Here is a 17,547-nt window from a genome sequence, read left to right as displayed (position 1 = left end):
GCCTGTATTTGTTCCTAACTATTCAGATAGAGCTGAACAAAAGCTACATTATCTTGGCGTCCACCGTCAGCTTAGATATTATTTGGACAGAACAAAAAATTTAGAAAATCTGATCAACTTTTTGTTTCCTATGCGGATAATAAAAAAGGCCTTCCTGTTTCTAAAGTGACTTTGTCCAGATGGCTTTCTTCGGTCATCACTGAAATTTATCGATCAGGGGAAAACAGCTGTGCTCAAAACCTAAAGCACATTCAACTAGGAGTTTAGCTACTTCTACAGCTTTTCAAGCTAGACTGCCTTTAGACACTATTTGTGCAGCGCCACTTGGGCCACTCCTCACACTTTGTTTCCCATTACAAATTGGACTTGGCCTCCAGGGACAGAGCCAGTTTTGGCTCTACAGTCCTCAAGAGTTTGTTCCATTGAGCCACCCAGGATAGAGGTGCTAGGACGCGGTCCCATCAAGCAAGAATGAAGGCGAGATTGACAACTTAACATTAAGAAGTTATGTACCTACCATAACGTTCCATGTTAGTTGTCTTCTCGCCTTCTTTCTTGCGACCCTCCCTCCTTCCCCTGGCCTGGACAGACCTTGTATAAGAAACTATAATGCTAAAGACCATTCAGACCTGGTCCTTTTTCCATTTGTAAGTTTCTTCTTCCTTTGGGAAGTATTGTTTATGCTTGGTGTTATTGCCCTTTTGTCAACAAACGAGATCTGGGTACTTCCTGCCTTGCATCATGGGATATGGGGCTGCCTCGAGCTGGTAACAGGAGTTCTCGAGCTAAAGCAAGTGCCGAGTCGGAGCCGAGGGATCGGCTCCGAACCCATCAAGCAAGAAAGAAGGCGAGAGAAGACAACTAACATGGAACGTTATGGTAGGTACATAACTTCTTATTTTGTGATTTAGGGACTTTTTTGTGTGAAAAGGGTACTGTTTTTGTAAATGTTTAGTTGTTTCATGAGAACTAAGGGTTGGGAAGTGTTTTCAGTGGTAAGAAAACCTTGTGAGTGTATGTAGTGTTTGTGTACACTTTGTGAGTACTTACCTATGGCTTTACTGTCAGTGTCATTGTAGACAACTGTTTTATTTCTGACAGGGATTTTGCTATTTTTCTTTTTAATTTATAGAAAAGGGGACAGCTGGGGTAAATGTAAGTGTGTGTGTTCAGCTCTTTGACAGCTCACCTTTTGATCAACTTGTTCCAGTACTGCTTATTGGCTTTCGGTCGTCATTCCTGGCACAGTATGGATACTTACTCTGGTCCAGCTGCCTCTTCTCGCACTGTACCTAAAGAGAAGAAACAGCACATTAAAGAGCCCTTGCTACCACTGTGAGTTCAGTCAGTGTCTTAGCTGTTTGTGAGTGAACCTGCCGTGACCATCCTTTTTCCTCATACCACTCGCTCTCTTCTCTGTTTCTTTGTTGTAGTCCTTTCAACCAGTATGGATGAGGCGTCAGCCACATCCTCTTCAGTAGTTAGTCAGTTAGGGGTATGAGAGAATCATCTTCTCTGGATCAGGAAGACACTACATGAGATGATTCCTGGGGCAGCTGGTGAAAGAGACCTCTTGAGGGGTATGAACTGCCATTTCTTAGTCATTCATCAGTCAGGATGTTACCTGTAAAAGAAAAACAAAGGGTTAGACATTGTTCATAAGAAGACATTGTGCCTGATAGAAAACATGACTTTTGTACCTTAGCCAAGCAATTATTACAGGCTGTTAATCCTGAAGTTCAGAAATCCTTCCCTGAGGGCAATGTCACTAATGAAATTCCTGAGAAAAATCTGTCAGAGGATTCTGACATAGGCAAAGACAGGACTTTTTCTCCAGGAGATTCCAGGAAGAGTGAGGTATTTTTGTTGGAGCAGGTGGATGTACCCTCTGAATTGAATAGATGTTATGATATGTTACAAGTAGGTACACTTCATTCTACGTCCATCCCTCCTATTTTACCATCTTTGGAGGATGTGTTTAATGCTTCCTGCAATAATCCTTAATTTCAATCTTCAGTTCCCAAAAAGGTGGGTAGATTGTATAAAGAAACTCAAACAAACATCATTTTATTTTCTTATCTAGGATCAGATCCAGCTGCACTATCTACCTCTTCACCAACTAACAACAGATTATTCATTACTACCAGTCCCTCCCCAGTAGACAAAGAAGGCAAGGTGTTGAACAGATTTGGTAAGAGAATTTTCTCTTCCACCACATTGGCTTATAAAGTTCTCAACTCAACTCTTCCTGTCTATGCTGAGGGGAAGCAGGGCCTGCCAGTTTCTAAGGTAACCTTGTCCAGGTGGCTGGCCTCTATTATTACCTTGATCTACCAACTGAGACATAAAGAACTTCCTTCAAAACTAAAAGCTCATTCCACCAGAGCATTGGCTACGTCGGTAGCTTTTCAGGCTAGACTTCCAATGGAATCTATTTGTGCTGCAGCAACATGGGCCACTCCTCATACCTTCATTTCGCATTACAAATTGGATATGGCCTCCAGGAGTCGAGCTGATTTTGGTTCCACTGTGCTCAAAAGTCTGTTTCGATGAGCCACCCAGGGCTAAGGTAAAGTCGGAGCCGACTGAGGTCTCGAAGTGTCGGTTCCGGCCGGAACCGATGAGGAGGCAGAAGCTCCGCTCGGCATCAGCTCCGAACAGGGAGCCGACGGTTTGGCAGGCTTTAAGGATTTCCCCAATGAAGGCTTGGCCGGGGATCCTTCTGGCTTTAACAAGCCTCTCAAAATGAGCTTATTCCTATGCTCCTGCAGGACTCTCGGACTGAAAGCATGACAGACCGAACAAGAGTCCTGCAGGTGTAGGGGGCCCAAACAATAAACACAAGAAATGTGACCGTCTGTCAGAGACATCTTGTGACAGCACGAGTCACACTTTTTGAAACCTGAAACCTTGGTATCTTTAGACATGATAAAAGAGATACCAAGGGAAGTTTAACTAGTGCTTAAAACACTATACACAGACACACACGCACTAGAACTAACATATACAATACTACTATAACTACAACAGTTATAACTAACAAAGAATTTAACACAAAAATTATATATATATATATATATATATATATATATATATATATATATATGGGTCTACTTCTTTTGACCTAACTTTCATTTGCCTGACACTCATTTGCCTGAAACCAAATGACTGAAATTTAATTTGCCTGACACTTCATTTGCCCGACAAGTATTATTAGCAAGAAAATGGAATATGCCCCCTTCCCCACTGCAGCGCGACCCTGGAGTTAGAATATATAGTTGGGGGGGGCACAGCCCCCCACAACGGGGGGTGTGGGGGGGTGAAGCCCCCCACTTACTTTTCTGTTACTAAGCAATATTACATCAAAAGTTAACAATATCATATGAAATGAAGTGGGGGGCTTCGCCTCCACACCCCGTTGGGCTGTGCCCCACACCCCTAACTATATATTCTAACTCCAGGGTCGCGCTGCAGTGGGGAAGGGGGCATATTCCATTTTCTTGCTAATAATACTTGTCGGTCAAATGAAGTGTCAGGCAAATGAAGTGTCAGGCAAATGAAATTTCAATCAAATGGGGTCAGGAAAATGAATGTCAGGCAAATGAAAGTTAGGTCAAAAGAAGTAGACCCCTATATATATATATATATATATATATATATATATATATATATATATATATATATATATGTATGTATAACAATACTATAAAGTGACAGGCCTAACCACTACCCCAAAAGGGGGGGGGGGTACTCTGTAACAACAGAAAAAAGGAGATCCTAAGTGGGGTCTAAAGGGGTTACACGATCTAATAAAACTAATAGAGAAGAATATCTAACAATAACAACAACACTGACAGTAAAAACAGTAGTAAAAGAATTATACGACCTGGAGCCGGTAAAAAACGCAACCTCGTAGCTGAAGCGGCAAACGAGATCTGGGTATCTGACGCCTAGCATTGTGGGATAAGGGGAGGCCTCGAGCTGGTAAATAGCTCTCAAGCTTTAGTAAAAGGCCGAGTCGGAGCCGAAGGTCGGCTCCGAACCCATCCAGCAAAAATGAAGGCGAGATAGGCAACTTAACATGGAACGTTATGGTAGGTACATAACTTCTTATTACTACCAGTCCCTCCCCAGTAGACAAAGAAGGCAAGGTGTTGAACAGATTTGGTAAGAGAATTTTCTCTTCCACCACATTAGCTTATAAAGTTGTCAACTACCAAGCACATATGTGGAGGTTTATCCTAGTTTGTGCAGATGGTTTGAGGTAGTACTCCGACTCTCTTGCTTCAGAGGATAGCTATTTTCTTAATTCTGTTTCTAACATTTTCCAGGTATCGTAACATGCTTTAAAGAGTGTGCATGATCATACAGCTACTGTGTCTATGGCCACTACTATTGCTACAGTTTTGAGGAGATGTGCCTGCATATGTAACCAGAAGTTTGCTGATGATGTAAAATATGAAATTTTGAATTTTGAACTATATAAGCAGGTTTTGTTTGGCACTTCTGCTGCTTATGTCCTCAAATGATTTTATGAAAGAGGCAAGTTGATTCAGGGAGTGTCTAAGATTTTTCAAGCACTCCATTTGCAAATCTCCTAAATCCTTTTTTCCTTTTAAGAAACAAAATATGCAGTCCCTGCCAATGCAAGGGAAACAGGGAATGAAAAAGAGATGGCAGGAGCGGAACAATAAGAAATAATAATCCATTCCAGAAAATGACAGTTTAAAGAATGACTATGCAGACATTTTATCCCACATACCCTTCCCTCCTGCCCCTATCTCTCAAAATCTGCCCTAAAAACTGGTTCCTTACATTCCCAATGTGGTGCAGATTGTTACAGATTCTTGGCTGTGAAGAGTGGTTCTAGATGGGTACAGTTGGTACTAAATGCAAATACCTCCTTTCAGGGGAATTCTTCCTTACCCTCTAAACCACAGTTTTTTTTTCCTTCAGGTCCTTAATCACTTGCTCAACCTAGGAGTTATAGAACCAGTGCCTTTAAGTCAAAGGGACAAAGTCTTCTCTTCCAGAATGTTTCTGTTACCAAAGAAAGATCCGTCTTGGAGATCAGTCCTGGATATTTCCTTTCTCAGTCTATTTATGAAAGTTCCAGTATTCAAAATGCTGATCCTTCAAACATTGTTACCCCCATGTCTCCCTTGCACGTCATGGTAGCATTCAATCTAAGAGACGCTTACCATCACTTTCCCATAGCCACACGTTTCAAGACATTTCTCAGCTTCTCTGTGTCAGGGTTAAATTATCAGTACTGTGCATTGCCCTTTGGGATATCTACATTGTTTACAAAGTGTCTAACTCCATTGTAAACTTTTCCCAGGTATCAAGATTCCTTAACATAGCTATTACTTCTCTCCAGTATGGGACTCCAGATAAATGTACAAAAATCCTCTGACTCTGTCACATAAGCTTGTATTTATGGGCTGCCTTTCAGACCGTTCTTAGGAAAAGGCTTTTCTTACATAGGAGAAGGTGGACATTTACCTGGAAACTTTCCTGAGCTTCAATAATCATTCTCAGACTTTCACAAGAGAATATCTCAGGATACTAGGGTTCATGGTCTCTATGATTCTCACGATTCCATTCACCAAGTTAGGTATGAGAAAAATTCAGAGGTTTGTAAAAAAACAGGCAAATCATCTTCATCTGGTGGAATATTAGATTACAGTTTTGGGCCTTGTGAAAAATGAACTGTGGAGATAAGAAATGGCTTTAAATCTAGGTCTTCCTTTTTCTTCTCATATCCCCAGTCAGTCTATAACTACAAATGCCTCAGAATTTGCTTGTAGAACAGTTTCTATTGGGTTAAGGTGCAAGACCTGTGGAACTCCTCAGACAGACCAAAGCATATAAATATCAAAGCAATGTTTGCTCTGATTCATGCCTTAAAATCTCTTCATCATCTATGGTCCCCAGGACCTCTTCAGGTGATTATAGACAACATTGCTGTGATGTGGTATATAAACAAACACCAAGTCATACCCTGTGTACAAACTAGCTATGATGGTTTGGGAGTTAGTTCTACAGCATTCCTTAATCCTCCATGAATCTTGTATTCCATCAGAGCAAAATGTAGTGGCAGACAAGCGGTGTATGGCCAGGACAGACCCTCACAAATGGAAATTGAATTAGGGGAGTCTTCCAGGAATTGATTAATTTGTGGGGAACACCTCAAATAGATCTGTTTGCCTCCTTTCAAAACAGACAATTGAAAAAGTTCTGCTCCAGGGTTCCTTGCAGGCAAGCTTGGAAAACAGATGCATTTTCATTCCCGTGGTTGTGAAAGTTCCTTTTCGCATTTGACCTTTTCTTCTTCTACCCAGAGTAATTCTGAAGATTCAGAAGGACTCTCCAAAAATCATTATGGTGACTCCCTTTTGGCCCAGACAACATTTGTTTTCCCTTCTTGTAGAGCTAGCCAAGGACAGTTATCAAAAGCTTCCTCACAGATTGGACCTACTCACACAAGACGTGTGATATACTTCAATCACAAGCAGCAAAAACTAATTCCCTGGAGGACGTCATTTTGATTCCTTCTAGGTATCTTTTTCAGCAGGTGCTAAAGGAGGCAAGAAAACCTGCTACTAAAAAAGTATATATTGGCAAGTGAAAAATATTTTCTAATTGGTACCTAGCCAATAACTATAGATGTATCAAGGATTATGTACCACTGGTTCTGAAATTTTTATGTGAGTTACTTTCCACTTCCCTTTCTTAGTCCTCTGTCATGGTACATTTTGTGGCCATATCAGCATGTCTGCCCATGGAACCTCCCCCTTTATCTCTGTTTTTAGTAAAACTGTTTCTGAAGAGAGTTTTGCATACTAGGTCTCCTACAAACAGGTGGCCCATTCCTGGCATCTTATCTTTGCAATGGAAAGTTAACTATGTCTCCCTTTGAACCAGTTTCTCAAGATGATTTAAGGCTCATTTCTTGGAAGACTGTTCTTTTTATTGCTCTGATATCTGCAAGAAAAGTATGAGTCACAAGGTCTCGTGGCTGATAAACCCTATCTAGTCTTCCATAGGATAGAGTTACATTAAGATCAAATCCCTCATTTATGCCTGAAGTTGTTTCAGAATTTACTTTGAATCAAGTCAACAGTCTCCTAATGTTATGTCCAGATCCCCAGAACCAGGCAGAAAAGATTCTACAAACTCTCGATGTGCATAGGCAGCTCAGGTACTATATTGATGGAACTAAGTCCTTTAGAAAAACAGATCAGCTGTTTATTTTGTATGGGTGGACTAAGAAAGGACAGTCCATGTCAAAACAGACTATTTTGAGATGGTTGTCCTCAGCTATTGCCTTTTGTTATACCCGCTGTGGTAAGTCAGTTCCAGGTAGTATAGATGTGCATTCTCCTAGAACCTTGGCATCTACAGTGGCATATTGGAAAGGGGTGGACTTTAAAGGCATTCTAGAGAGAGCAACTTGGTCCTCTGTAAATACTTTTACAAAGGATTACAAACTGAATACTTTTTCCACGTCCAGGATTGGCTTTGCTAGGACCATTCTCTAGGGGCTCCTGGATCCCTATCCTTTCTACTCCCAGGTCGGTTATGGTTTGGTAATCGACCTATATAACGAAAAGGATACTGAAGCATCAAGACTGATGAACACTCAACAGTTGTGTAAGTTGCTCTTACCATAACAGTAGATGTTTGAATTTCTCACTGCTGCAGTAGCTGCACCCACACTACCATTCCCCTACTTCTGTATATAGTAGCTGTTGGGATTTATAGTTGTTTGTTACTGTAGCTTCCTTCCCTGGTACAAATAAAAGTTATCTGAAAAAAATCTTTGAGCAAAATGAAATTTTGTGAGAGCTGTTTTTCAGAGCATGGCTAATTTGTTTGTTATTATTTATATCTTTTTGAAGTTCAGGACGAGTGTGCTGTTTTCTGTGCGTAGGCAAAAAAGTCCTGAAGATTTCTTCACTCTGGCTGCTGATTTCCCTCCTCTGGAATGTCCAATCAGCATAGTTAGAGTGCAGGTATGGAAGAGAGCCAGAGCTTTGTGAAGCTGGCTGGTTGCTGTATCTTAGGCAGGATGCAATTGTATAGCCAAAAGACTATTGCAACAATGAGAAATCTGATCATCTACTGTTATGGTAAGTATAACTTAGACAATTGTACCTTTTTTCAGCATGGACCCTGGCTCATCTTTATCCTGAATTAGCTAAAAACAGTATTGAAAGCAGATGGACAGAAATGCCTCTTAATATGGTCTTCATGTTCTACTCTTCATGGATATGGTGAGACACTGTAAGAATGTAGTTGTCAGAAGCTTTCCACGCTTCACAGTCAAAATGATTTAAAAAATACAAATTCAGGCAGGACTTCAAAACTTCAAAGATAAACTTGTGTATTAAAAATAGTGAATTAAATGTGAGAGCAGAACCATTTAATAAATGCATCCTTGCTAGCAAACCATTATATGTTGGGCAAGTACTAGGAATATGTATCATACTGTTTGAAAACACAGTCTTTCTTTCAAAGTGTAGCTTCCTTCCCTGGTACAAAAAAAGTTACCTGAAAAAAACATCTTTGAACAAAATGAAATTTTTATGAGAGCTGTTTTTCAGAACATGGCTGAGTTGAAAAAAAGATAATTTAATTTATGGTTGAGAGATTAAAATATAGTCCAAAGCAACCTGTTTCACAGAACACCGTTCATTAAACAAAAATTTTGCAAAACAGTCCTCAGAAAACAGAAATAAATGCCTATAGTGGTGAAAGTGCGTTCCACACCCACTATGCAAGATGGAAACTTCCGTCACTCTTTTCATTAATATAACCAGAATCATGTATAAAGGGTCATTTCCCTAACAATAATTGACAAATTACATTCACTGAATCGTGCATCACTGAACTGAGAGTCAATGAATATGACTGCTGCCGTTTCATTTGTAACTTGTGAGGAATGCAGTACATAGCCAGATATATACACCTGGCTTTGCCAAGATGTGTTTGCATGGAATCTTTTCCGACACTTGCAGGAGAAGATTTATGCAGAAGGGAAGGTGTATCAGGCTGTTGCATCAGATAGCATGTGCATCAGCTGCAAAGCCATAGTCATAAAAATAGGAAATCCTTCATGGTGTCTTGGTGTTGGTCATGCAGTTACCAGTTTTCCTTCCATTTATGGAAACATTTTGGCAGGGCTTGCTGGTCAGCATGTATATAGCAGGAATGAAATCTTCTTCTTCTTTCGGCTTTTCCCAGTTAGGGGTCGCCACAGCGGATCAACTGTCCGCTCATGATTGGCAGTGGAGTTTTACAGTGTTGAGTTGCCAGCCCGGCGCCCAACCTTCCACAGAAGGCACACACACACACACACACACACACACACACACACACACACACACACACACACACACACTCACACCAATTTGGAGTGTCCAATCCACCTACAGCATGTCTTTGGGATGCGGGAGGAAACCGGAGCACCCGGAGGAAACCCATGAGACCACAGGGAGGACATGCAAACTCCGCACAGAAGGCACCCCAGCCGAGGATCGAACCAGACAGCCTCTTGCTGTGAGGCGGCATCACTAACCGCTGCACCACCGCGGCCGCCCTTATAGCAGGAAGAATGAAATAAAAAAATAAATAAAAAAAAAAAAAAAAGAAAGGAATCTGATCTGATGCAGCCTCATTAGAAATTATGTCTGTTTTTGACATCACAGTGGTGTAAAAGTGGTGGCAGTGCTACAAGTGAAAGACTCAGTAATACATCAGAATTCCTGCCAGGTAAAGATGAGTGTAGTATATCATGTAAAAAGCATGTTTTAGGTATTTAAACTGCAATAATACATGATTTTAAATTTTGACAATAAAGGTTCTGTTGACATGGAAGTAGTTAACAGAAGGTATCCATTCTTTGTAGATGTGTTCCTTTTTTTGCTAGCTTTGCTAAAACCTGAGAATAATCTCTTTGCCGTATTGTTACACAGTCTGTCATGCTACAGTAAAGGATTAATATAACATTTTGGTTTTAAATGTAGCAAACTCATTTGCTTACTTTGAGGTAGATCACTTCATTTTCACATGATTATTACTAAAATGTTGAACCCTTTAATTATTGCTTTGATTTGAGTCTTAATGTGTGAATACTTTATGAGGAACATGAGATCTGGATATTGTATTATACTTTAGAAACGTCTAAGTTCAAGTGTCATAATACGTTTGGCAAATGCATTTGAGTTCTAACATTGGCTGCACTACTTAATAACGTCTTGTAATGAGTTTACCTAAATTGATCAGTACAACGTAAATCTGTTTCTGCCTTTATTAGATTTTGCTTATAATGTGAACCTGATAGTGATGATATACCTAAAATGTATTAAAAAGGTATTGCTCTTGACATGATCTAAAAACTTAATACACATATTGGAAATTTTAAAGAAATTTTTTTCTCTTATTTTCTCTAACTTTCTTCCTTTGCTTTCTCATAAAATGATGACCATGCTAAATCCTTCAAAGTCAGTTAAATACAGGGGACCTAATTTGGCTTTTTAAACTTTTAGGCATGCAGATCTACAAATAAACTATAATGTAGATATGTATTTGTTGTCACTTTTGTTTTTGTTTGTTTTAGATAATGTCTGCACAAATTCTTTCACACCCAATCAAGTTGCACGAATGCACTGCTACTTGGATTTAGTCTACAAGACCTGGCAAACTAGTAAGAAGCCAGCACCAGTTCCTATTGCTCCTCAAATAGTGCATCGGGATTCATCCTCCTTAACACTGGAGTGGTTTCCACCTCTTGACAACCATTTCTATGAAAGGTGAAAACTAAGCTTCTTTTCTTTAAAATTTGCTTTGCAGTAGTGTAATTTATGAATGTTTGGTCGAGTTGCTCTTTGATTAAAATGTCCTTTGTGCTCAGCTCCATGGTAGAGTGAGATGAACCCTTGACTGTGACATAGATATCCTGACATTATTTAGTGGTTTGGGTGCTGGAGCAGCTGGGTGGGGAGGGGAGGATTGAGTGATTGACACCAGCTTGTCCATTCTGTGTGTAAGGAGGTGGTAGGATCATTGCAGTGCCAGTACCTACTGGATAGAAAGGCGCATGGCATTCAGCAGATGGCTGTACACATGTGCCTGGTCCTGCCAAATACTGCAGCCTTTACGGTGCGGTGTGTGTAGGAATGAGCGCATTCATGGGAAAGGCTTTTTAGGCCCTTGCACCTGCAAGCACTCATACATCAGAAAATGGGAGTAGCGGCTAGTAGGGTTAACTAAGAAAATCCCTAATGGCTGCTGGGATAATGATCTCCTTCAGTTGGCTCTTACCACACAGGGAACAAAGGGATATATTTTTGCAGAAAGGCTGATATTTGGGTGGAGATAGGGACCAAAAAGTTATTTAAAATGTGCATTGTAATCTGCTTCTATATGCTTAGTATGGTATAATTGTAGATCTGAAGTAGGAGATTCATTTGTCTGCAACCTGTGGGTTATGGATCCGATATCGGATCCGAACCGGCATGGTTTTCCAGCTATGGATCCAAGCTCTCAGCTCCTCCCCTCACCCATAATGCCCTGCTCTACCCTCATGACCTCAGATCTCGTTTGCCGCGCATGGTGACAGGATTGGTTTCTAAAGCTCTCAAGCTAAGTGCTAGTTTTCTACAGTTAATATTAGAATTTTGAAGTTTTTTATTGATTTTTTGTGTGAAAGTGTAGGTTTCCCCTTTGATATTTTTACTTTTAGAGTTAATCTAAAATTATTTCCCTCCCCTCGCTGTTGGCGTAGTGTGTGTGTGTTGGGCCTGTGTGTGTATATTGTTTAGTTACTTTAGTTTAGTAACTTCTTTATAGATTGGGATGGCTGAACAGCCCAAATCTATATTTTCTAAATGCTCCGAGTGTGGCCATAAGCTTTCACCAGCTGATGGCCACACTCGGTGTGTTAGATGCCTGGGGGTTGAACACCTCACATCTGGATGCTCCATTTGTGCAGGGTTCAACCCCAGGGCACTGAAGGAGCGGAGGTCCAAGCTTGTTTTGGCGGGCCTCTTACCGCCGGACTCGGCTCCTACCTCCGCTCCTTCGGGAGTAACCGTGCCTTCGGTTCTTCCCTCTGTGGCACCCCCTCCTCCTCCTGGGACTCAACCTCCCGTTTCTGGTTCGGAGGAGAGGGATGCTAGGAAAAAGGACCGGAGGGAGAAGCACCACAAGCGGCGGGCCGAGACCTCTGTTTCGGCCCTGCCAGCCAAGCGGGCTTCTCCCCCGGCTCCGTTGTCGGCTCGGTCTCCTCCTTCTCGGCTCCAGTCTCCAGTGTGCTTTTCACCGGGACCTGAGGAGGAGGAGGCCCGATCTCCGTCGAGGCTATCGAGGAGGCACTCCAGGCCTACCTCGGTAGCCTCGTCGAGATCTACGTATAGCCTTTCGGATGCTGATCTGGACCGGATGATGAGAAGGTTCATCCAGGCCCAGATGCAGATGGGAGTGCTCTTGCCTCCCCCCCCTCTGGGGGGGAGCTCAACACCCTTTTTCAAACCTATTGCTCCTTCTCCGACCTGCTATCCGGGTTCGGAGCAGCTGGAGCCGAGCAGCGGGGCGGGGGGTGGGTCGGCGCCGATAGTACTTGGTACTTCGGATCCGACCCTGCCCTCGAGTGCATCGGATCCGACCTCTCGGAGCCTGGATCCGAGCCTCGGATCCGGGGGGATCAGTGCTCCTTCGGCGCCGTCTGTGTCAGAGCGCACTGTCCCTTCGGATCCGGCGGCGCCGGCTCGATCCACTCTTCGGATCCGAGGGGAGCCGATTGTCGGATCCTTTGGTCGAGGTCGGCTCCCTTCGGCGTTTGATGTAGTGGAGAGGGCCCTGTTGAGGGTCTCCGGACCCCGGCACTTGTTCGGCTCCGCCCGCTCCCTCTGCACTGGGCCAGGCTTCCACCATCCGGCCCTTGGGACAGCCCGCTTCTGTGCCCCAAGTTGCTCCAATGGAACAAGTTGCTGCTTGCGAGGAGTCCTCTGACAGCCCCCAGAGGATGTCCCTCGCAAGCATACGTGCAAAAGGAGGCACATTGACTCCCCGAGTCTCTCACGGAAGACACGGACTTGGAGGAAGGGGAAGGCTCCCCACGGTCACCCCGAGGATGTCTCATTTGGAGACATCATGGAAATGCTCCGTATAAGGGGTGGTCTGCCCCAAGTCTTCCTCGGACGAGTCCGTGTTCTTGGAGGCATTTGAAGCGGGCCCGTCTACCTCTTGGGTGTCCCCCCTGCCGACCCCCTGGTGGACCTCATTACCACCAGGGCGTGGAAGGAACCGGACACCGTGGAGCCAATTCCTAAGAGGCCCGATAGGATCCTTAGCCCACCGTCCGACCGTGCCCATTGGAGTAAGGGGCCTCCGGTAGATGCCATGTTGACGGCGGCCACCAAGAGGGAACTTGCTCAGGAGAGTCCCTCAGTCCATCCCGAGCAAGGAGTCTCGGATGATGGACCGCTTGGGGAAGCGGATGTTTAGTTCAGCGACCTTCTCGGTAAGGGCACTGAACTACTTGGCACATGTCATTAGGATGCAGCGAGATCTCATTAAAGAATATGCTGCATCTCCCCCAGAGTCCATGTCGGAGGAGGACAGGGTTCTGCACTCCACCCGTATGGCCACTCTTAGGTCAGTTACTAATACCTCTATGCGGCTACTCTCCCACGCTACGGAAGGCGCCGCTAGAGCTGCGGGGGCAGGCCTAGTCACTAGACGTCAGGCCTGGCTCCGTCACTGCATATTTTCTGAGCCCTTCAAAGCGTCATTTGCGAATGCCCCCTTTGATGGTTCTGCTCTCTTTGGCAAAACCGTTCGCGAAACGTTGACCCAGAGCGAGAAGGACGGGAAGACGCTGTCTGCCGTCGGAATCCGCTTCTCTGCACCCCAGAGGCCCTACTCTAGGAACCAAAAGGGTCAGAAGAAGATGTGGTTCCGGAAGTCGCAGCAGTCCCACCTGCTCCGGACAACCAGTCCTTCCGTGGCAGAGGAGGACAGGGAGGACGCCGCCCTAGAGGCAGAGGGGCTCCCAGAAACTCCGGGTCCAGGGAACCTTTCCCTGAACGGCCCACGCAGCAACCCTGAGGGGTTGCCCGACTGCCCCACTCTGGAGGCAGTCGGGGGACGTTTTTCGGGGCACCTAGCGGCATGGGAGTCCATAACATCAGACCGCTGGGTTCTCCAAATCATATCCAGAGGATATCGCATCCCTTTCCTTCACCTTCCAAAGTTGAAGTCCCTCCCAGACGTCCCACCCGGTCAACGGGAGGCCGCTTTGGCAGAAATTGGCCATCTGCTAAAGAAAAGAGCCATCCAGCCCGTCCCCCCAGACCAGATCGGATCAGGGTTCTACTCCAGGTTCTTTTAGTGCCAAAGAAGACGGGGAACTAAGACCAATCCTAGACCTCTCTCTTGAATCTGGCAGTCCCCAAAGAAAAATTCGAATGGTCACTCTGCAATCTATTCTCCCCCTTCTGGGAGAAAATCACTGGATGTGCTCGATAGACCTCAAGGACGCGTACTACCACATCCTGATGGACAGGCGCTCCAGGAGGTTCCTCCGCTTCCGGCTGGGAGCCAGTCACTACCAGTTCTGGGTCCTTCCCTTTGGTCTCACCACAGCCCCCAGGGTGTTCACCAAAGTATTAGCAGTGGTAGCGGCCCACTTGAGGCTTCAGGGGGTGCAGGTCTTTCCCTACCTGGACGACTGGCTTCTTACCGCTCCAACAAGGCATCTACTTTCATTGGCGCGAGACTCCTTTCTCCATCTTGCTCCTTTTCTGGGCATTACAATAAATACAAAGAAATCCAACCTGGCGCCCACACAGCTCTTAGATTTTATAGGGGCCAGGCTAGACACAAGGAGTTTACGAGCCTTCCTCACTGCGGACAGAGTTCAAAATCTGCAGCTCCAGGTGCGGGCCATTCTCCACTCAAGTTCTGTTCCGGCGGAGTTGGTCCTGAGGGCTCTAGGGTCCATGGCATCTGCTATAGCACTTCTTCCTCTTGCCAGGCTCAATATCGCATCCTACAGTGGACTCTCTTAGTACAGTGGTCATACCTTGCTCTCCCCATGCATCATCCCATTGCGATCAGCAAGGCTTGCAAGCGGTCCCTCTTGTGGTGGCTTCACTCCCCGGATCTCCACAGGGGCCGCCCATTTTGTGCTTCTCCCCCTCTCGCCACAGTGACCACGGACGCCTCCCGCCTCGGGTGGGGGCATTTTATGGGCCGGACCGTCCAAGGCACGTGGAACGATTCAGAGACCTTACTGCATATCAACGTTCTAGAGATGAGAGCAGTGCTCTTAGCGTTGCTAGCACTTCAGGACTTTCTTCCCTTGGGAACAATTGCGATTCAATCGGACAACATGTCTGTGGTCTGGTACATCATCAAGCAAGGGGGAACAAGGTCTTACCCTCTTTGTCGAGAAGCCATGAGAGTTTGGGAATGGGCAATCTCCACCAACCGCTTTCTAATAGCAACACACATTCCGGGTCGGTCCAACATCCTAGCGGACAAGCTCAGTCGCACCATTCTGACCCCTTACGAGTGGTCTCTCAATTGTCAAGTAGCGGAACGCATATTCGCACGGTGGGGAACTCCTTCATGCGATCTTTTTGCCTCTCCCTCAAACACCAAGTGCGACAGTTTTTTCGCTCTGATACCTCCTCCCGGAGGTTCCCCAAGAGACGCTCTGGTGCATGCTTGGCCACCCGGTCTTCTGTATGCTTATCCACCCTTGCCTCTGATGCTCCAAGTTCTTCAGAAAGCCTCTCGAGTGGGTTGCAGAATGATTCTCATTGCTCCGTTTTGGCCTCGACAGATCTGGTTCCCCTTCCTAAGGTCTCACTCGGTGAATCCTCCTTGGATTCTAGATCCGATTCGGATCTGATATCCCATCCATCCTGCATACCTCCTCCGAATCTGGACAACCTGAAGCTGACCGCTTGGCTGCTCCAGTTCCACTCTTGATCAGGACTCCCGGTATTTCGTCACCTGTTAAGGCAATTCTGGTGGCAGCTCATAAACCGTCCACTAGGAAGGTCTACCGCAGCAAGTGGAAGCGGTTTTCTTTGTGGGCGGAACGGCAAGGCCTGAATCCTTCACGGTTCCTCTCCCATTAGTGCTTGACTTTCTAACCACTCTTTTTAACGATGGTGCCAGCAGTTCCACAGTCAAAGTACAACTGGCGGCAATTTCTCATTATCACATTGGCCATGACTCTAATCCTCTTATGTCAGCCAAATTGTGTAAAATTTTCCTTAAAGGTACTTTTCTTCTCAGGCCCCCTGTAAAACAAGCGGTTCCTCCTTGGGACCTCTCTTTGGTTCTACAGGCCTTGACCGCCCCCCCTTTCGAACCAGCGGCTACAGTGGATCTCAAATTCTTGTCTTACAAGACAGCCTTTTTGGTAGCCATTACATCGGCCAAGAGAGTTTCAGAGCTTCAAGCATTATCAGCTAAACCTCCTTACTTGGTATTTCATCCAGACCGTGTCTACCTCAAGACCAACCCGTCCTTTCTTCCTAAAGTCGCTTCTGAAGCAAACATCAATCAATCTATTAACCTCCCTGTTTTCTTCCCTAAATATGAAAACAAAGGTGAATATAAGCTTCACTCATTAGATGTTCACAGGCAACTTAGATTTTATCTAAACAGGACGGCTGGTCATAGGCAATCCGACCAGTTGTTTATTTCCTTTGCAAAATTTAATTTGGGCAAGCCAATTTCTAAAGTTTCTCTGTCCCGCTGGATTTCACAGTGCATCTTATTGGCTTATCAAGCTTCAGGAAGGCCCGCACCGGAGGGTGTTCATGCCCATTCAACCCGGTCAGTATCTACCTCGGCAGCCTTCAAGGCTAGGATTCCTCTAGATGATATTTGTGCAGCAGCCACGTGGGCTTCATCTCATACTTTTATCTCCCACTATAAGTTGGATCTTGCATCTAGGGGTAGAGCATCCTTTGGCTCCGGTGCTCGGAATATCCTTCCATGATGGCGCCCAAGATTCAGGTAGCTGGGGACTCTGTCCCACAGGTTGCAGACAAATGAATCTCCTACTTCAGATTTAGAAGTTATGTACTCACCATAACGTTCCATCTGAGTAGGTGTATTCATTTGTCTGCAACCATCCCGCCCTCCTATCCCCCTGGCCTTTCAGTTTCCTGCATATTATGTGTTACCCTTTTCAGGGTGTTCTTGCTGTTGGCAAACTCGATCTGAGGTCATGAGGGTAGAGCAGGGCATTATGGGTGAGGGGAGGAGCTGAGAGCTTGGATCCATAGCTGGAAAACCATGCCGGTTCGGATCCGATATCGGATCCATAACCCACAGGTTGCAGACAAATGAATACACCTACTCAGATGGAACGTTATGGTGAGTACATAACTTCTAATTTTTAATTTGCCTTTGAATCCAGATGATTTCTTAGTTTTGCCAAAAGAAAAGTATGTTGTATAAGTATCCCACACAGAAGATACTAGAGGAACATCATGCTTTGTTATAATTAATTGC

General features: G+C 44.8%; 1 protein-coding gene across 1 annotated transcript in view; it reads left to right on the top strand.

The window, feature by feature from the left end:
• Window positions 1-17,547, top strand: part of PAPPA (pappalysin 1) — a 3,990,201-nt gene that overhangs the window by 1,109,286 nt on the left and 2,863,368 nt on the right. The window contains exon 5 of the mRNA XM_044058178.1: window positions 10,625-10,817. Coding sequence (XP_043914113.1) covers window positions 10,625-10,817 — 193 coding nt within the window. The remainder of the gene's footprint in view (window positions 1-10,624; window positions 10,818-17,547) is intronic.

The sequence above is a fragment of the Protopterus annectens genome, chromosome 16.part0 (genome assembly GCF_019279795.1).
Source record: "Protopterus annectens isolate FY-2018-M chromosome 16.part0, PAN1.0, whole genome shotgun sequence".
NCBI lineage: Eukaryota > Metazoa > Chordata > Ceratodontiformes > Protopteridae > Protopterus > Protopterus annectens.
Note: the sequence above shows the minus strand (reverse complement) of the source record. Positions and strands in the feature narration are given on the sequence as shown.